This window comes from Nycticebus coucang, chromosome 4 (assembly GCF_027406575.1).
Source record: "Nycticebus coucang isolate mNycCou1 chromosome 4, mNycCou1.pri, whole genome shotgun sequence".
Lineage (NCBI taxonomy): Eukaryota > Metazoa > Chordata > Mammalia > Primates > Lorisidae > Nycticebus > Nycticebus coucang.
Window position 1 is genome coordinate 42,071,964 of NC_069783.1, and position 21,451 is coordinate 42,093,414.

Here is a 21,451-nt window from a genome sequence, read left to right on the forward strand (position 1 = left end):
CCCTCTAAGCTTACCAATCATTTTATGCCACTTGTCCTCTTACGGGAGAGAAAGTGAATGGGTGGAGAGAGATGAGGAGTATTCAATTACTGGAGCTCCCTCTACAGGAGGGAAACACTGGCAGGTAGGGAAGAAGAGTTCCCCCTGGTACTTTTCAGTCAATTCTGAACCAGGAAAATTAACTCTAGTTAGTCATCAGTTTTTGGACATAGTCATTTACTTGATTGGCTTTGAGAGAAATTTAATTTTTTCATTAGCTTATATCTGATATATAAGCTTTAACCAAAGCTTCCTTCTTCAGATCTAGAATAGATTGAATCTTCTTCCTATGTTAACCATTAAAGTGATCATGAACTGATCTACTGTATGATTCTTCTTAGGAATATTCATATTGCTAGACTAAAAAATGATTTCTTCCTATATTTGAAACAAGGCGAAATGATCAGTTCTTATAGATTGATGTTTTTCTTCACATATTGGCATAATTTAACCTTTGCCTCCAGATAAATATCTGGGTTGCAGGATTTGTTTTGACTTTTGGAGCCATGTTCTTTTATTTATTTATTTTTTTAATTTAGTGACTGATGTAATTTTAAGCAAATTAGGGCATCCATGTTTTCCTTGTATAAATTCAGAACTTAAGATGTGTCTGCTCTTATTTGCTATCAAGAGGACATCTCATTTCAGTATTCATATAGAAATGTCTGTAGTCTATTACTGAATTCTGATGGCACAAAAAAAGTGGAAGTTAATGGCATGTGAATCTCTGGAATTCCAATTATGTTATCCTTTAGACAGTGAGAAGTCGAAATTTTGCCTCTTTTATTATACTGAGATTTTCAGAGATTTAAGTTAGGCTTTCAAGTTTATTTTATTTGGCAAACCATTTTACTGCTTTTTTGCCTTTCTCTCTCTCCTTCCTCCTCTGAAGCTATTCCTGAAGAAGAAGTACTGCTTTTCAAAAGCCTTCCAGCAGACTGACCCTAGTTTAAGGTTTCTGGTTTGCTAGGTATTTTCAGGTTTTAAGGAAAAGAGATGTGTTCTAGTTATGTCAATTAACATGAGTTGATTTTAGGATTTTTAAGAGTTTATTTTAAGGCATAATATATCCTTATTGAACTGAAATATCATTCAAAGTATAATAGTCACTGTAGCAGAACAACACATGAAGATTCAGTAGCACCTCTGATAGTCAGGTCCTTAGAAGCAGATGACACCTGTTCCTCTGCTCCAGCGGTTCAGCTTGTCCTCTGGGGCCTGTAATGATTGTCTTTCTAGTTCTCCTCCTAACTGCTCTCCCCAACTCTCTCATGGCTTCTGACTGCCTCTCATTTGCTCACTGCCTTAGTTTTATATATTGTTCTGTTCTGCCTGTTCTGCTGGTTTGTCTTTGTGCATGTATCTCCCAGTCATGTGCTCAGGGAAACTGCATCTGATGCATTCAGCCAGCCTCTCTCCAACCTGAAGTGTCCCTGATACTGAGAGGCTCATGCCAGTTATTTCCAGGCTAGCCTGAAGAGCATAGCCCTAGTTGCTCACTCTGTTCTGGTAAAATCAACCATGCCCAGGTTAAACCATAACAAAATTTAAGACCTGGTGTTCTATGTATTAGGAGATACCTGGGGTTCCTTTCCTCATGGGGGTAGAGCAGATAGTCTTTCCCTATTTTGAAGCCCTCTGTCAGACAAAGAGAGATAACAAAATAACCTACTTTTGGCACAATATGAATTCCATTCAGGGGTATCCAACCTGTAGCCTGTGGGCTGCATGTTGATTTTGTGAGGACTTTTTTGCTTATCTGTGGTGGCAGATACCACAAAAATTATGCATGGACTCATCAGCTTTCCTTAGTGTTTGTGTATTTAATGTGTGGCCCCCAAAACTCTTCTTCCAATGTGCAGCAGAGAAGAAAAAACGTTGGCCATCCCACTGATTGAAAAGTATATTGAAGTAAGAGATAGCATTTAATGCTATTCTGTCTATGATTTCTGACTTCAAGTTTTCCTTAAAAAAAAAAAAAGTTCCAGATTGGTGTAATGTTAAAGATGGTGTTTATGTGTAGTCAACAGCTGTGAATAGTTTCTGCTTCATGTTACAGTCATTCAAGGTTTTTCTGTTTTTTTTTCTTCTTTAACCGTAATCTAGGATAGTGAGAGTATTGAAGATAGTGTTTACATGTAGTTGTGATTGTAAATAAGCTTTCTCTTACTTTTTCCCTATCTTCAAAAGAATTTAAAATACCAACCCCAGTTTTGGGAACAAAGATAAATAATGGAATGACTAATGGATGGAAGGAATCTCTGCAGCATTAGTCACAATGGCACATTACAGTTGGCACTGATGACTGTTGTATAATAGTTGTATAATACAGTTGTATCTGGTGAATATCAAATGCAGAACAAATGAAAAACATGTGTATCAAAAGCAATCATTGCTTTGCTTTAAATGCCCTGTTCACATCTCTCTTTTACATTAGGAAAGCAGAATTTATGCTGTAGCCAAGTCAGGCATTCGAATGTCTGAGGCCTTCAACGTGGAGAATGTTAATAAAAGTAAGTGCTTTTGCATGCTACGACATGGATGAACCTTGAGGATGGTATGTTAAGTGATAGCATAATAGAAAAACATAGTGCAAGCACAAAAAACACAAATACTCAATGATTACACTTGAAGTCTCAAAAGTAGTCAGATTGATAGGAACAAAAAGTAGAGTGGTGGTTGCCAAGGGCTGGGGGGAGATTTGCAAACTGGAAAAGTTCTGGAAGGTCTATTTTACAACAGTGTGAATATACTTATGCCTTCTGAACTGTACACTTAAAAATGGATAAGGTGGTAAATTTTATGTTCCGTGGTTTTTATCACAATCAAAAAATGTTCTAAAAAGTGAATGATTTTGTTGCTTCCACTAACCAAGAATTTGCTAAATGTCTAAAGTCATTGGAATATATAGAATTATGTAAACTTTCAAAAAATTATTTCTAAGGTTGCTGATTTATATTTTAAAATTGATATTCATCTTACTTAGTACAGAGACACAAATACCTTTAACTCTGATGTATTTTTTTACCTGAAAGAAGCTGAAGTGGAGAAACTGTGGCATTTCAGCTGTTTAAAATTATAAAAAATATTCATTCATCTCTGTGTTCTTTTGTCTCAGGGTTTAAAACACATTCACTGTTTCTTCCTTTCCTCTCCTTACTCCCTTTCTTATTCTACCTTCCCTCCCCTCTCTTTTCCTTCTTTTCTAGAAAGTCTTACAAAAATGATGCATGCCCATTACAAAAAATAAAACCAAACAACAGAGAACTGTGTGGAATAAAAAGAGAAATTTTCCTGTGGTTCTTTTTACCAGCCCCTCTTTATCCCATCACTAACTCCTATCTTAGAGGTAACCATTGATGTTCAGCTGTTGTTACCATTCAGGAAATTATATTCTAATCTTTAACATCACTTTCACCTAATACAAGTTTACCAATGATGATATTTTAATACCATGTCAATAATGGGGCTATGAATAGTCAGAGAATATCTTTAGTCAGTAAGCAGTTTATTATACTTAGTTAGTTCTGCCCAGCCTGAGCCAAGTGCGTATGGATATGCCAAAAAAACAAAAGCTGTGGTTCTTGCTCTGAAAGAGCTTACTGTCTACTTGGGGAACTAGAACACTTGAGGAAATAATAAACCGTGTACCAAAGTGTATAAATAAAGTCATAAATGCCATAATTCATAAAGTAGGTGATACTATTAGGAATCATATGTATTTATTCAATATCTCTTTGACTTAAAATTATATTAATTCATATTTGTAAGAAACAGACTAATATGCTAGTTAGAAGGGTTTTTTAATGTTGTTTTCTGTTTCAGATTCTATTGCAATGCTTTCCTATACTACGTCAGGACTTTATACATCTCTGATATACAAGAATATGACAACCCCAGTGTATACAACCTTGAAGGGGGTAACTCATTATTGTTACTGTTAAGCTATGGTTCTCTTCATGTTAGATCAAGAAAATTGTTTAAGCTCCAGATTTCATTCTTAACATTTTACACAGACTCTTCCTTTATATAGAGAGTTTTAGATGTTCATGTTATTATACTATATATCATTAAAAAAAAAAGAAACAGAAAGGTGTGGAGATGGTATTTATTCTTGGAGGTCTGAGTCCACCTTGTAGTGTCCCATGTGATTCCCCCACTACTCACGGCTGTTCATTGTTTAAAGGAGGCATAGCATTAACCATGTAAAGAAAACTAATTTAGGACGATCTTTGTATTAGTGCCAGGATACTCCTTCCTTGCTTGAAGTATCTAAATGAAGATCATCAGGTATTCACAACCTTATGTTTTCAGGAATCTTTTGTAATTGACAAAAGCCTTGTTAATTAGAATTTGGGCTTTAACAACATGACTTTGAAAACAGCAAAACATATTCTTGACTTCCTATTAAAGAATCATATTCTGTGACCTCTTCATGTAAAACATTCTGTATCTAAAGAGAGAGGTAACTTTAGGGATGGATACAGGGAGGCTCTTCTGCTTTTCTTTAGAAGGCAACCCAAATAAGTAACAGCCCCTTTCTGGACGAGTCCTCTGGATCGGAGGAAGAGGATAGCTCCAGATCCAGCTCCCGGACATCAGAGTCAGAAACGCACAGCAGGAGTGGGCCAGGCAGCCCCAGAGCCCTGAAACGAGGTGAGGGAGAATTGAAGGCGTGCAAGGCAACTCCACATCACTCCACATATGTACTGGGAATTTTATACCCAGAAGAGGGTTTACCAAAAAATCAAAGAACTTGCTTTAAACCATAGTGAAAAGAGTTTTAGCTTAGGACTGAGACATTTATGCTCTAGTTCTAATTCTCTTAATTCTTTATGATTCCAGACAAATTACACAGTCCTTTTTTGTTTGTTTGTTTTTAGCCTTATCTTGTCTGTAAGAGAGACATCACTTTATTGTTGGAAACAAGTGAGATAATTGGCCAAAATGAGATTTCTGTATTATAGTGTGGCATTTTGGATAATTTGTGGAAGAGACTTATTTCAATCAATTTGTTATTCTGCTAAAGTTGCAGAAAATGTACGTAAAAATTTGTTGGTTAATCTAATATTAAAGTGGAAACCAACTAAAACTTTACTTTGGACGTGTCTATTATTTTTAGTGGTCTTTGAAGAAATTTTGTGCACAAGTAGAGGTGACAGAGAGATCCAATGCCACTAAATGACATCTGTATTTTATAAAAGCTTTTAATGCAACATCGCATTTCTGTTGGTTTCCATTGTTCCATGGAACTTCTGGATGCAGCTTCAACGGGAGCTGCTCAGCTTTCACTGGGCTAACGTTGTGGGCTTCTGCTAGTCTTGCTCTCACCTTGTCCTCCCACTACAGCCGGAATCGGGTTATAGCACACTTTTGCTCAAAAGACTGCAGTGGGGCGGCACCCGTAGCTCAGTGGGTAGGGCACTGGCCACATATACTGAGGCTGACAGGTTCGAACCCAGCCCAGGCCAGTTAAAACAACAAAGACAACTGCAAAAAAAAAAAAAAAAAAAAGTAGCCAGGCATATGGTAGGTGCCTGTAGTCCCAGCTGCTTGGGAGGCTGAGGCAAGAGAATCACTTAAGCCCAAGAGTTTGAGGTTGCTGTGAGCTATGATACCACAGCACTCTACCCAGGGCAACACCTTGAGGCTCTGTCTCACTGTAACAACAACAACAACAACAACAAAAAATCAATTAAAAAAAGGCTGCCGTGGTTCCTCATGATGACTGTAAGATATTGCATGATCCTTTTACATCTTTGGCCTTATCTCCTTTCTCCTTCCTTCCTCACTCTGGCCTCACTGGCCCTCCTGCTGTCCTTGATATGCCAGACATGCTTTTATTTCAGGACCTTTGCACTGGTATTTCCTCCACCTGGTATCCTCCTTCATTGCACTGCCGAATGCTGCTTTCTCAGCTAGAACAACCATGACCACACCATTCACATTGCAGTCCTCTGTCCTTCAGTTGCTGGCTTTTTCTTTCCCTTTAATCTGCTCTGTTTTATTTTTTTATAGCACTTACTGCCTGTTTGTAATTGGTCTCCCTACACTAGAAACTACGTTCCATGAGGGCCAAAAATTTCTGGCTTTGTTATCTGCTTTACCCCTGCAGCTAGGACAGTGGCTGGCACTCTGGGCCTGGGGCTGGGAGCCTAAAATTTACACTCCATTATTACCCCTGCCTAGCTATTTGACTTTGGACAAATTCTTTAATCTCTAAACCTTAGTCTCCTTAGAGAATTAAGGCATTAGCCAGGACAATCTCTGAGGTCCCTTATAAGTCTAAATTTTTATTATTCTATGAAAAATAAAGGCATTATCACAACTGTTACTTGTCTCAGTCAAATAAAGAGTATGTTTCCAGTGTTCCATGGAACTTCTGGATACACCTTCAACTGGAGCTGCTCAGCTTTCACTGGGCTAACGTTTTAGGCTTCTGCTAGTCTTGCTCTCACCTTGTCCTCCCACTACAGCTGGAATCGAGCCTCCAGGTGTTGCCCTGGGTAAAGTGCTGTGGTATCATAGCTCACAGCAACCTCGAACTCAAGTGATTCTCTTGCCTCAGCCTCCTAAGCAGCTGGGACTACAGGCGCCTACCACACGCCTGACTACTTTTTTTTTTTTGCAGTCAAAAATGTCAAGAGTGACATTGTCTTATGTCCCTTAAATGCCAATAAACACTTTAAAAATTGCTAGATATTGGCCTGGCACAGTGGCTCATGCCTATAATCCCAGCACTCTGGGAGGCCGAGGTGGGTGGATCAGTGGCACTCAGGAGTTCGAGACCAGCCTGAGCAAGAGTGAGAACCTCATCTGTACTAAAAATTACTGGATTTTATAATGATTAATGACCAAAGTCCTTATTTTATTTAATATATTCAGCATTACCAATTGTAGTGACTCTACAAATGTGGCTGTCACTCAAAAATAGTTTTCTATTATTATGAAAATGTTCTATTGAATTTTACTATATAGCTGCTGAGCAAATGAAAGTCTGTTAGTATCTTTAGATCTCATTGCTTCTCTTTTATGGAAGACTTTTAAAATCTGTAAAGTATTTAGTAGTTCATTAGAATTACATGAAAAATACTACTGAAATTCTGTTCTTTTTAAAATGTGGAGTTGCTTTGAAAGTGTTGACAGATGGTTTAAAATATGATTTGTGAAACTCTTGATAAATTAAAGTTTAACATGTATTTTCCTATATGCCAATATGTACATACATGTATTTTTAATTCTTAATAAAATATACAGGAGTAGACTGTTGCATATATTTTATATATATAGAAATAGCTGTGGTGTAATCATACCAAAATATTGTTCATGTTCCTTTGACCTCCTTGGAGATTTACATGACAGTCCCTACCCCTTAGTTCTTTCTATCTTCTGATTTAAAAGTTATTCTTGGCCAAAGGAATAAGAATAAATCTAGTCTTGGGAGGCTTATGGTGTAGGAATGATTGCATTCCGTAGGAGAGTTCAGATGTGGTGTTTGGACCACCCAGTGTTAAATAGTGACTTGATTTATTTCTTTGTTCTTTTAGGTGTGTCTCTCTCCTCTGTGGCTTCTGAAAGTGATTATGCTATTCCTCCTGATGCTTACTCCACAGACTCGGAGTTCTCACAGCCAGAGCAGAAACTCCCTAAAACTTTTTCATCTTCTAGTGATAACGGGAAAAATGTAAACACTGAATCAGATTTTAAACAAATTAATGAATCAGTTAGTTTGAGCCTCCAAAAAGAAACTTAAAAGTGTTTTAAAATCTTTTTAAAATTAGGAACTACTGGAAAAATCTGGCTATTTATTAAAAATGAGTGGTAAAGTCAAGACGTGGAAGCGGAGGTGGTTTGTTCTTAAAGGCGGTGAATTGCTTTACTACAAATCTCCAGTGAGTAGAAAGTGCTGTTTACACTATGAACCTCAATTTCTCACACTATGAATCAAACTCCTGAATAATTTTCTTCCATGTAATACAATTAATAATTTTACACAAATCATTTATTTTAGTCACTTTACATTTGGTTTTCTTCCTTTCATACAGAGTGATGTAATTAGAAAACCCCAGGGCCACATTGAACTCAGTACATCCTGCAGTATTTTAAGAGGAGATAACAAACAAACGGTTCAGGTACTTAACTTTTTTAAGTTTTTTTTGGTGTTGTGCAAGACTCAATTCTTAATTATCCAAGCTAATGGAAAGAAGATTAGATAATTCAATGTTCCTTTATTCACTTTGGGGTCAGCTTGATGCTTATGTGAAACTCCCAAGACTTTTTAGTTAATCTGTAATATAAACTGTTTGTGTTTTTCACCTCTCTTCCCTTATATTCTTCTTTCCCCACAGTTACTCTCCCAAGTATTTTCAGCTCTCAAACTGTCCAGCCATTTTTGTTGTTGTTGAGACAGAGTCTCACTATCTCACCCTCCGTAGAGTGCCACGGCATCACAGCTCACAGCAACCTCAAACTCCTGGGCTCAAGCGATTCTTTTGCTTCAGCCTCCCAGGCAGCTGGGACTATAGGCACCCACCATAATGCCCAGCTATTTTTTTGTTGCAGTTATTATTGTTGTTTAGCTGACCTGGGCCAGGCTCGAACCCGCCAGCCTCAGTGCGTTTTAGAGAAGGGTTATCTGATAAATGAGTTCCCAATAAGATGATAATTGTGTAATGTACTATTAAATTTAGAAGTGTTTGTATTTTAACACAGAATTAGAAAATGACAGCTTCTATATGAACTTCAGATGCCATAACACCTAAGTGGGAAAGGTAGGAAAGATACTGGCGAACAGAAGGGCTGTCCTACCAAGTCACACCAAAGGTCCTCCTGCCTATTTTACCCACGCATAGGCCAGTTTTGCCCAAAGCCTATTAAATTTAAAACATAAGCTGTTAAGAGAGTCTGGTATAGATACCTAATTTCTGAGATGTTTTCGATAACCAATATTTTCTTGTATTGCTTCTTTGGAGGATGGATGACAACATTTGATAGAAAGGTACACTGTTCCTGTTTCCAGTGGATTATACCTGAAAACTCAAAAGTTAATAAAGGAGAATCAGGGAGAGCTTTGTCTTGGGGAATAGCAGTTAAGAATTATTTATAAACTACTAAAATCACTAGAAAACTTGCAATATGGTTAATTTGAAACTGGAAAATTATGAGTTTGTAATACCGGATCATGTATTAGTTCCAAGAATTTTCTCTTCTTAGAGGCAAGGTCTTCTCATTTTATTTAAAGTTGATTTTTAAAATTTGTATAAATAGCCTTCCTCTTTGATTACTAAAAATGAGTTATTTTTGACCAGGCACGGTGACTCATGCCTGTAATCCTAGCACTCTGGGGAGGTCGAGGTGGGTGGATCATTTGAGCTCAGGAGTTCAAGACCAGCCTGAGCAAGAGCTAGACCCTGTCTCTAAAAAATAGCCGGGAGTTGTGGCGGGAGCCTGTAGTCCCCACTATTTGGGAGACTGAGGCAAGTGAATTGCTTGAGCCCAGGAGTTTGAGGTTGTGGTGAGCTATGATGCCACAGCACTCTACCCAGGCAACAAAGCAAAACTCTGTCTCAAAAAAAAAGTGTAATTTTATTATAGTCTACAATTATTCTGCTACTCTTTTCAAAAGCCAAAAGCCTATAGCACATTTAAGAGAGAAAAAGAAAAATATGACAAATAAACAGTATATAAAGTCGTGACCTCAAGGTTTAATACTATGAAATGTTTTAAAGTAAACTGAAGTTGAAAAATTATCTCAACAAAAATTTAATTATTGTAATTTTCACAAAATGGTTAAAATATGTTAAATTATATGGAGTCATTTATTTAGAACCAAGGAGTCGAGGTTTAGCATGCTTGTGTGTATGTTAAGAAATGATGTTTGAAGAATGGACAAAGAAATGGTGATAATCCTAAATCTTTACAATTTCCTACCCTATGTCTTTCTCATCCCATTTTAGTTGACCACTGAAAAACACACATACTATCTGACTGCAGATTCTCCCAATATATTGGAAGAATGGATTAAAGTATTGCAGAATGTTCTTCGAGTACAAGCTGCCAACCCACTTTTTCTGCAGCCTGAGGGTAAACCAACCATGAAGGGATTGCTCACTAAGGTAGGAACCTCAGATGTATAGCAGTGACCCATGTAACTATGCAGATTAGCCCCACTGGTGAAAAGTGGATGTTGGAGAATATATTATATATAATATTTATAATACTTAATATTTATGCTAACTTGGGGTGGGGAGGAGTGTTTTAAGCCTGATAATCAAGACAAGAACCATAAATGACAAATGGCAAATCTGACTATAGTACACAAATGCTCTATCAAATAAATATCTTAGCACAATAACTGAGAAAATGCCAGGAAGGCTATGTCAACGATTGTGATGAAAGTGTGTCAAACGCTCTGTGAAACTAGTGTATGATGCCCCATGATCATATCAATGTACACAGCTATGATTTAATAAAAAATAAATAAATAAATAAATAAAAAGAAGAATTTTGAAAAGAAGGAAAGAAGGATTCAAAACTTTGAAAAGGTGCTTGACTCCTCGGCTCCTAAAAGAGTTGCGAGTCAAGCCCCAGCATGCTGGAATAAAATCCTCTTGCTGTTTGCATCAAAAAAAAAAAAAAAAAATTTGAAAAGGTATTTGAAACATGAAAACCAATTAATGTCCTTAATATTTAACAAATTTTTTCTAATCAGCAATTAAAGGATGAATACCAGTGGGCAGAAAAGAAACAAAGAACTCAATGAGAAAAAAATAGAGATAGTAGAAATGTGAAGAAATGCAAATGATCAGTAAGCCTATGGAAAAACATTTTACTGTTGCTAACAACTTTTTAAAAGCATAAGTTCCAAGAATGGAGTGTTTTTAAAAATCCAGTGAAAGGAAAAATATTTTAAAAAAATTTGAAACCTAGTATTGCCACAGATTAAGAAGTCTACTAGTTCTCTACAAAAAAAAAAAAGAAGTCTACTAGTGAGAGTATTACTCTGAGAGGCAGCTTGGCAATGTCTTGGCCAAAGGTTTAACTCAGTAAATATTTTTGAATGTACAGATTTTAAAAAACATGTGTGTGTATCTCTTGATCTAGCAGTCTAAGTTCAAGACATTTATCCTTAAGAAATGGTATTATTTGCAAAAGATTTAAATATGAGGCTCTCCATCACAGTAGATTTTTTTCCCCTCTTTTTTTAAAATGAAGTATAATTAATATACTCTGAACTGCACAGATTGTAAATGTAGAGTTTGATGAGTTTTAAAAAGTTTACTTTCACTCTATTCCCACAGTTCCAGATATGAAACCTTTCCCTTGCACCAGAAATATTCATTGCACAGCATGGTTTATAATGAAGAAAAATTGGGATCAACTTAGATGTAGGGTAAAGTGTAGCTTAAAGAAATGTTTACAATAATATAATGTCTCATTCATTATGCAGCCTTTTAAATGTTGTAAAAGAATATTTAATGCTATAGAAATATGTTGTGATGTGTCTTTAGGTGATAATACAGGTTCAGTATTGAAAACTGTATCATCCCATATTTTTATATATATTTGTAGAAAAAAAAGTCTGCATGGGAAATACACCAAAGTGTATTGGTTATGTTTATGTGATTTTATTTTATTTTTGCTTAATTCTTGTTTCTGACCTTTTTGGAACAAATAAGTATTGACTTATACTTAAAATATTATTTAAAATTTTTAAAAAGTAGGGGTGGTGCCTGTGGCTCAAAGGAGTAGGGCGCTGGCCCCATATGCTGGAGGTGGTGGGTTCAAACCCAGCCCTGGCCAAAAACTGCAAAAAATAAAAATAAACAATAAAATAAAATAAAATAAATTTTTTAAAGTCATACTAGAAAAATAAAATAAAATATCTACATATACACAATCACTTATCACTCATGTGCTCTGATTATGTAGGAGGTGAAAATTTAGATGTAGAGGAGCTATGCTACTTTGTAATTTCTACTTAATAATGTGGGAATGTAGGTGGATGCTATTCAGTAATATTTACAGACTGACCAAGTATAGTGAACGTAAGAAAGAATTCTTCATGGCATTCAATAAAAATGTTTATACTTTGTTCTTTCTGAATTATTATGTTACTATGAAAATACTCCGTTACTGATGTGTTAAGGAACTCCCTGGTATTATGCAAATATTCCTTCCCTTCCCCCCTCCCCTTCCCCTTTCTCTTGCCCTTTCCCTTCCCTTTTTTTTCTATTGAGACAGAATCTCACTCTGTCACTCTGGGTAGAGTGCCATGGTGTCATAGCTCACAGCAACCTCAAACTCTTGGGCTCAAGCGATCCTCTTGCCTCCGCATCCTGAGTAGTGGGGACTACAGCGGTCCACCACAACGCACGGCTAGATTTTCTCTTTTTAGTAGGGCTCGCAAAAGCGAGCCCAGGCTGTTATCAAACTCCTGAGCACAAGCAGTCCACCATCTCAGCCTCCCAGAGTGCTAGGATTACAGGCGTGAGCCACCGCGCCCGACCCAAATATATTTTTTTAGTGAACACAGTGCTACCTTAAATCACATTTTTAAAATTATAATTCATAGTAACAAGCTTTTGTTTTGTTTTGAGGATGATGTGTATCAAACCCTAAGAGTTTAATGTGATCCCATGGCTAGGAGTTTATTACTTCTCCCACAATTATGTTTTGGTTTTCTGTTCGTTTGCTTGTTTTTACTTCATCAGCATGGTATTGTCTGTTTCTGCTCATATTACATTTCTGTGATTCTCTGCTTCCCATTTCACAGTTGCATTTTAAACGAGTATGACTTGATGTGATTCCCAGATGATTGAACCGTTGGGGTTTGTAGATGGGGTGCATATTAGATTTCCTTCCTATCCTTTGTGAAAACCTGTCCACCTCCACGTTCTCACCCTCAGAGCCTTATAAGAGAAAAACCCTCAGTTATTCTGAGTAACTTGTTCTAAGGCTGCAATTTGAGATATTGTAGAATAGCATTTGAATACTTTTGGAGGGGAGGAAGTTTCAGGTTGTCACATTGTTATTATTAAGTACAGAATAATATAGTTAGGTATTCAGAACTTGACTAATTTGATTTTGGATATTCATTCTTGCAATTTTTACTTTAATGCTTAGGAAGAACATTTTCTGTATATAAATTCATTTTTTAAAAGAACAAAACTTATTTGCTCAGTTACTACATGCAGCGTCATGTGCTGGAGGATATTAAGATGAATAGTTCACTGTTCCATTCCTCAAAGGGCTCACGATGTGCTGGGAAGGGGATGGGGCATAAGCTTATTTATATAAGTGTAAAGTGCAATTATGGAGATGCACTTTCATAAGGTCACAGTGAAACAATGCAGGCTGTGTATCAGGAACAACTTCTCAGAGATTTATCTGTGCTGAGTCTTCAAGGAGGAGGAATATTTGTACCAAATGGGGTCAGGGAAGGAACCCAGGCTAGAAGACAGCATGAACGAAGGCATAGAATCCCAAACAGTGCCACCTATGCTAGGAACAAGTCCTTTGGAGAAAAAGCTAGAGGCCCCTGATCCTGGAGAGCTGTTTTTGTTTTGTTAAGGACTTTGGTTTTCATCCTGAAAGATGCGTGCAAGCTTCCTGGTTGTTGACAAGTTGTTGACAAATGGACACATTTGTGTTGTGACAGATCACTCTGCTGAGAGGAAGATGGACTGGTGGGAGGCAAGGTAGAGGTTCTGAGAACAGTGGGAGTGAGGGTTTGTGTGAAGAAGATGAGCCTCTGAGCTGGTCACGGTAAGGGAGAGAAGATGAATTTAAATGAAAGTAGGAGGTAAAATCTTCTTTTCAGTTGGTTTTGGGGTTAGGAAGTAGAAGAGAAAACAACTTCTACAGTGAATTGGCAAAGATCTTTATTAATTTGCAGTTCTCCAAAGACACAATTGCTCTATTTTAAAGATAAATCATTTCGAAATATTCTGTCTATAGCCAGATGCGTTATATTTCAATTTTGATGAGATGTCTTTTCTGGCATTTGTTTAAAAAAAGAAAAACACCCCACATAGCACTGTTTAAAACTTGCAGGATATTTGTCTGTAAATATATGTTTCTAAATTTAATTAAACTGAAACATGCTTTGCCAAGTGAAATATTTTTTGTTTTTTCTCAAGCAGCATTCTAAATCTGTCAAACTGTTAGGTGGTGGAATTGTTTGTTTGCTTAAACCATAGCTTTGAAAGCCCAAAGGCTGACTGGGTTTGTGGGTTTCAAAGAAAACATGTGTTGTACTACTTCTTATTTTTAGTGAGGAAGGAAGCATTTATTGAGTAACTCTTATTATCCTTTATTTACATTTTCTCATTTGAGCATCACAGCAGCCCAGTGAGGTGTACAGTAATCCCATGTTACCAGGAAAGAAACTTACAGGTCAGGTCAGTTGCCCGAGGACATTGATCTAGTATGTGGTAGAACTAGAGTTTGAGACTTGGTCTGGCCAGGTACGGTGGTCATGCCTATAATTCTAGCAATCTGGGAGGCCTATGTGGAGGTTCACTTGAGGCTAGGAGATTGAGTCCAGCCTGAGCAAGAGCAAGACCCTGTCTCTACAAAAAGTAGAAAAATTAGCTGAGCATGGTGGTGCACAGCTGTAGTCCCCAGCTACTAGGGAGGCTAAGGCAGGAGGATCAATTGAGCCCAGGAGTCTGAAGTTGCTGTGAGTAATGATGATGCCACCACACTCTACCTGAGGCCACAGAATGAGACGCTGTCTCAAAAAAAAAAAAAAAAAAAACAGACTTTACCCATCAAACCTCAAAGTCTACAGCCTTTTCCACCAAAGTGACTTGTCCTCTGTATAATCTACTATGACAATAATTTGCATTCTTCTCAATGTATTTCTCTCAGAATAGTTCATTTAAATGTAAGTCATTACAAGAGCTTACAAGGTCTTGCATCCCACCCTGCCCTACTCCCCACACTTTCTCCTGTTACTTCCCCACTTTCCTGTTCAGCCCCAAACACTAGCTACACAGGGCATGCCTCTCACCAAACACATCTGCTCTTGTCTCAGATGACTGAATAGCTTACCCACTTCCTTCAGGGCTTAAATCCCTGGCACCTGATTTTAAATTGTAAAGACGTTCCCCTCCTTTCCTGCTTCATTTTTCTCCTTAATTCTTATCACCGTGGGGAAGCATAACAGTAGAATTTGGGGCTTTGGTTGTACTGGCTGTTGTCTTGGTTTACAGGTGGCAGGCCTCTCTTATAGAAGCCACTCTTAACTATTGCAGAAAAGGGTCTAGCCTCAATGCAGAACTTGGCAGTGCTAAATGGGTAGGGCCTCTGCCAGGGAAGTGGATTATGGAGCCAGCTGAACCAGGCATTCTGGATCTGGGGTAATAGGACTTATACTAACTCTTACCTCTGGTAGGAAGGATGTTCTTTGTGTTTTTCTAGGCTTGAGGACATAGTTAAGAGTCTTTGGTAAAGATCTTGATGCCTATACCTGGGTAGGACTAGGGCAGGGAGGAACTCACACTAAGAGTCATTATAAAACCATCAAATGATGATAAACCTACGAGACACAACACAAATTTTGGTAAAATGTCCTCCACACAAATATATGTAAATATAAATTCTTGTGCTCTTGGTGAAGGTATGCATACTGCTGATTTAATTGTCTATCTTCCTTACAAGGTTTGCTGTGAAAGGAGACTCTATCTTGTTCAAATCTATTTCTATCAGAGCTAGACTAATCACTGACTATTCAAAGTCAGGAGCTAGATTCAAACTCTGACCTAGTCACTTAACTTAGTGCTTGATAAATAGGAGTTACTCAGCATATAATAATAGCTTTAAATATTGTTTTATTATTTTGTATGATTATGTCTGGAGAAGGCATCAAATGTTTTCAATGAATAAATCTTTTACATTTGGGAAATCACTAGAATTCTTTAGGTTTTAATCATCTTGTTTCTTTTTTTTGTCCAGGGCTGGGTTTCAACCCTCCACCTCTGGTATATGGGGCAGGTGCCCTACTCCTTTGAGCCACAGGCGCCGCCAATCATCTCATTTCTAACGTTAAGGTGTTAACTCAGAAAGCCACAGGGCTATTGGAAAGCTATGAAATATGGAAACTGACACATGCATACTTGTGAAATTGGCACCTTCTTTTATTCATCTTGGAATCCTCAGTCTAGGCATGGTAGTATATTTGACACATAGTAAATATTTGTAAAAAATGTTGGATGGTTCCCACTAAAACAAAACTTGCCATGTTCCTACCATAAGAGGTAAATCTTAAGCAGCATTTGGAGAGTCTGTTTGGAATATCATTTACATCATGGGCAAACTGGATACCTGTAGAACTTCAAATAGAGTGTATAAGCTATACTTTAAGGTGTCAGAGTTCTGAGATACATTTGTAATTCTTTGAAATGTGATTTTAGGTAAAGCATGGCTATTCCAAGAGAGTCTGGTGTACACTTATAGGAAAGACATTATATTATTTTCGTAGTCAAGAAGATAAGGTATGTATGTATTTTTAATATGCTAATTTTTGTTTGTTATGGCTTAAAATTAAGGTTTTATTTTTCATTCTTTTGTTACTAGGTAAAACTTCAGAATTTCTAATAAGGTTGAAATTTGGTGTAAAATTTATTATTGAGATTATCACATACCTATCACCTACAAGAGTCTTGATTCTTAATGATAAGTCTCAGCACCTTTAAAGTTCTAAGAACTAGAAGAGAAAAGCCTTCGACCTCTCTCCCTCCCAGCCATCAATTTCTTATGTTCCCAGACAAACCAGATAAGGTTCAGAGAGGGGGAGAGCAAACTAGGAAAGAAGACCCAGAGAGGACAATAACCCAGTCCTGTCTCAGGCCTTCAAATCCATCTTGTCTATCTACTATCTGCCTATTAATATCCTATTCACTCATTTTAAAACTAATCTCTTCTCTAGAAGACCTTGAGTTATTTTCACTCTCACAGTAAAAAGATGGGCTATCAGGGTGGTGCCTGTGGCTCAGTGAGTAGGGCACCGGCCCCATATACCGAGGGTGGCAGGTTTGAACCTGGTCCCAGCCAAACCACAACAAAAAATAGCCAGGCATTGTGGCAGGCGCCTGTAGTCCCAGCTACCCAGAAGGCTGAGGCAAGAGAATCACCTAAGCCCAGGAGTTGGAGGTTGCTCTGAGCTGTGATGCGATGGCACTCCACCGAGGGTGGCAAAGTGAGACTCTGTCTCTGCAAAAAAAAAAAAAGATGGGTATGTACCAAAGGTAGAATGTAAGCCCAATTATCATTATGGATACTCTGCCACTTTTAGATTACTAACCCTGTAACAATTAGCCCAATATGGGCAAGTACTTGCATAGTATAGTGATGTCAGCTCCTCAGAAGAGCAGCCTGTGCCTGATTACTGATTACTGTGGTAATGAGACGGACCTTCTTGGTCCAGTGATTATATGTGTCAGTTTGCATTTCTCTGCTGCCTTGCCACAGATTGTTCTCTCAGGTGTGACCAGCTGAGTTTAAGATACATGCCATTATTCTCAGTATTGCTGATGGGAGGGGAATTAACACAGTGCACCTGTTAAAACCTGAGTGTCAGAAGTAATGTGGTAATATGCATATGTAAATGCTACCTGAATAAGCATACACAAAATTGTATACTTAGTATAATCCTAACTAATTTATTAGTCAGGGTCTCTGTGCCTATTCCAGGTATAAAAGTTTCTTTTTTTCTTTGAGACAGAGTTTCACTATGTTGCCCTGGGTAGAGTGCTCTGGCGTCGCAGCTCACAGCAACCTCCAACTCTTGGGCGTAAGCAATTCTCTTGCCTCAGCCTCCCAAGTAGCTGGGACTACAGGCGCACGCCACAACACCCAGCTATTTTTTGTTGCAGTTGTCATGGTTGTTTAGCTGGCCCAGGCTGGGTTTGAACCTGCCAGCCTCAGTGCATGCGGCCGGCGCTGTAACCACTGTGCTACAGGTGGTGAGCCCCAGGTATAAAAGTTTTAATATAAAACTGGGGACATACATAACTTTTCGAAAAATTTTAGATCTTATATAACTTTTTTAAAAGTTGAGGGGATAGAGGGCAGGGAAACACCACTGAAGGCCCGAAGAGTCAACATTGAAGATTTCAGCCCAAAGGATTGAGTCAGGGGGTCCTTGAGAGTTCATTAGGAGTCCTCTGTGAATCTCACATCTGCCCAGCATTTGACTGCAATGGTTGCAAGAGAATAACTCATCTTTCACCTTTACCTTCCAAATATCATGATTCTCTCATGGGCAGACTCCAACTTGGAATCATACAAGAAAGGAGATCAGGCAAATATAGTTCCCAGCTTCTCTGCCATTGTGAGAAGATCTTAGAAGAGGGTAGTTGGGATGCTGAATTTATAATTCTCAGTCTAACACATCCAAGTAAATATATGTATAGTGCATCAAAAAGAACTCTACCAAGATGTTGAATGAGTGTCTGTTATCATAGTATTGTGGAAGCTTTTCTTTTCTTTTTTTCTTTTTTTTTTTGTAGAGACAGAGTTTCATTTTATTGCCCTCGGTAGAGTGCCGTGGCGTCACACAGCTCACAGCAACCTCCAACACCTGGGCTTAGGCGATTCTCCTGCCTCAGCCTCCGGAGTAGCTGGGACTACAGGCTCCCACCACTACGCCTGGCTATTTTTTTGTTGCAGTTTGGCCGGGGCTGGGTTTGAACCCGCCACCCTCGGCATATGGGGCCAGTGCCCTGCTCACTGAGCCACAGGCGCCGCCCTGTGGAAGCTTTTCTTTTTCTTTTTTTAAAATATCTTTCCGTACTTACCAAGCTTCTTTTTAAAAAGTATTGTTTTTATAAATAGAAAAATAATGTAATAAAAATGGATAGAATTTGTTGCAGAAGAAACAAGTCAGAATATATAGATCAATTAGCAGAAAATGCATTATAATCCCCAGAAAAATAATTGAGAGTACATGTGAATCAGTATAGGCATTTTGTACTATAAATGATTCCAAAACAATTTGGTTTTAATCTGCTTCACTGTCCTTTTTTGTTACATCAAAATATTTGAAAGTTTTAGGTCTATTCACTGTTTATGAAACCATCATGAATCCTTTGGTAAAACAAATAGCCATCATCTTTAAAGATCACAGTGGGCTCTGCACCTGTAGCTCAACCAGCTAGGACGCCAGCCACATACACTGGAGCTGGCAGTTCGAATCCAGCCCAGGTCTACCAAACAACAAGGACAACTACAACAAAAAAATAGCCAGGTGTTGTGGTGAGCACCTGTAGTCCCAGCTTCTTGGGAGGCTGAGGCAAGAGAATTGCTTAAGTCCAAGAGTTGGAGGTTGCTGTGAGCTGTGATACCATAGCACTCTACTCAGGGTGACAGCTACAGACTCTGTCTCAAAAAGAAATAAAAATAAAAATCAAGATGATGGTGGACGAAACCTAGGTTTTCATATGATTAGTATGCCTAACACACGCAGTTGGGATGATATCATCGTGTATGATCATTGTAAAATTAGTTTCCCTCATCCTATTTTAATAGCTTGCTTTGTAGGGAAGGTAAAATTTTACCTCTGTCCTTTTAAGGGTATTTGCTGGGCCTGAGAATTAAAGGAGCATAAGACAGATTACAGGAGAAAAGTGTATACATTTATTTAGTCTAATTTTTCTACGATACCTAAAAGGAAACAAAGAACCAAAAAACATAGAGTAACCACTGAGAGGTTGAATTGGACAAAGAATAGTAAGTGAAAACGAGGCAAAGCAAAGGGACTTGGGCTAGGGTAGTTAATTGGATGGAGAGGTGACTGGGAAGATAAGGCTGAGTTTAACAAAGTTTGTTTGTACAAATTTCACTTGGCCTCAGCTTCTTGTCCTTGATGATAAGAATGTTATTTTCTTCTGGTACAGGGAGGACATCTTCCATGTGGGGGTTTTACCTCCTGCTTGTGAAAAGAAAAAGTAGAGGCTCAGAATACCCTTTTTGTACCTGCTGTTTTTTTAAAGGCCTTGAGTTCAAAATAACCCTTATGCCAAAGTGATATCTTCTGGAGTGCCGATTCTGCAACTCTTCAGCAGTATTGAAGTGAAATGACAAGCCACCAGGAGGCCAGGGAGGATTTTGAGCAGAGCAAGGAGCAGAGCCTACCTGCATCTAGCAGGAACACTCTGGTTGCTGTTTATGAATAGACTGAAGGGAACAAGGAGAGGACGTGAGTTAGGAGATTACTCTAGCAATCCAGGGAGCAGTGTTGTGGTTTAGTGCTGCCATGAAGGTGGGAGAAATGACCAGATTCCACATAGATTCTGAAAGGCTTACTGACAGGATTTTTTTGACCAAAAAGGTATGAGATATGAGAGAAAGACAAAGGTCAAAGATGATGCCAAGGATTTTGGCCTTAACAGCTGGAACAATAGCATTGCCAACAATTGAGATAAGGAAGACTAGAAGGACAGGTTGTTGGGGAGGACTCAACAAGGTACATTTGAAATGCTGTTAAACATCTAAGTGGAGATAGTCTGGAGTTATAAATTTGTGAGTAGCTAACAGAGGCTGGTATTAAAGCCATGAGCTTGAATGAGATCACTTGAAGAGTGAGTGTAGATGGAAAAAAGAGTCCAAGCACTGAGCCCTGGCTCTTAGCTTGAGCATGTGTGATTAAATGTCTTTGTAGTTAGAGTGGATTTTTTCAGTTCTGCAATTGCAAACCTGGTCAAATATTTTAGAAGTTATAAATCTGATGCAGACCATGTATTTTCCTGGAATAAATGTAGTTAAAGCAAAAGTTTTAAAACAGATATCTAATATTCTACATAACAGATAATACCTTTTTTTCCCAAATAAAAGGGTAGATAAAACTTAATGTAAATCAGCTTTAGGAATGTTTTCTTACCCTGAAATTAAGATGGAGGAAATCCTGGCATTGTTCTGTTAATTACATATGTTAGTTACATATGTCCATGAAGAGCCTTTAGAACACTCCTTATTTATTGGAACTCAGGATGATAGTTTATCTTTGTACTATCTGTCTGATCTTGTTACTTGTTCTTCCAGCAGTATTTTCTTTCCTATGAGCAGTATTTAAACATTGTCCACACTTGTCCTTTTGATCCAATAGGTAAATCACTGCTTAATTCTGTGAAGAAAAGTCAAATGAATATTTTGGCTGAATTTTTACTAATTGCTCAACTACATAATGGGTCATTTTAATCCAACTAAATAATCTAAACCACTTGCAAATGTAGCTTCCTGCATTTCCTCAAAAGTTAAATGTCTAATATTCACACTGTTCTTTCATGTTACAATTAGGCTTTTGGCTGTTGCTACTACTGCTGTAACAAATGTGGATAATCATGGTGGCACCTGTAGCTCAGTGGGTAGGGTGCTGGCCACATACACCAAGGCTGGCGGATTTGAACCC

At 38.0% G+C, this 21,451-nt stretch overlaps 1 protein-coding gene across 1 annotated transcript in view; it reads left to right on the top strand.

The window, feature by feature from the left end:
- The window catches only part of PLEKHH2 (pleckstrin homology, MyTH4 and FERM domain containing H2), a 128,593-nt gene that overhangs the window by 53,286 nt on the left and 53,856 nt on the right, over positions 1 to 21,451 (top strand). The window contains exons 9-16 of the mRNA XM_053588894.1: positions 2,477 to 2,552; positions 3,865 to 3,959; positions 4,551 to 4,695; positions 7,587 to 7,723; positions 7,821 to 7,931; positions 8,085 to 8,171; positions 9,996 to 10,154; positions 16,458 to 16,538. Of these exons, the coding sequence (XP_053444869.1) occupies positions 2,477 to 2,552; positions 3,865 to 3,959; positions 4,551 to 4,695; positions 7,587 to 7,723; positions 7,821 to 7,931; positions 8,085 to 8,171; positions 9,996 to 10,154; positions 16,458 to 16,538 (891 nt within the window). The remainder of the gene's footprint in view (positions 1 to 2,476; positions 2,553 to 3,864; positions 3,960 to 4,550; positions 4,696 to 7,586; positions 7,724 to 7,820; positions 7,932 to 8,084; positions 8,172 to 9,995; positions 10,155 to 16,457; positions 16,539 to 21,451) is intronic.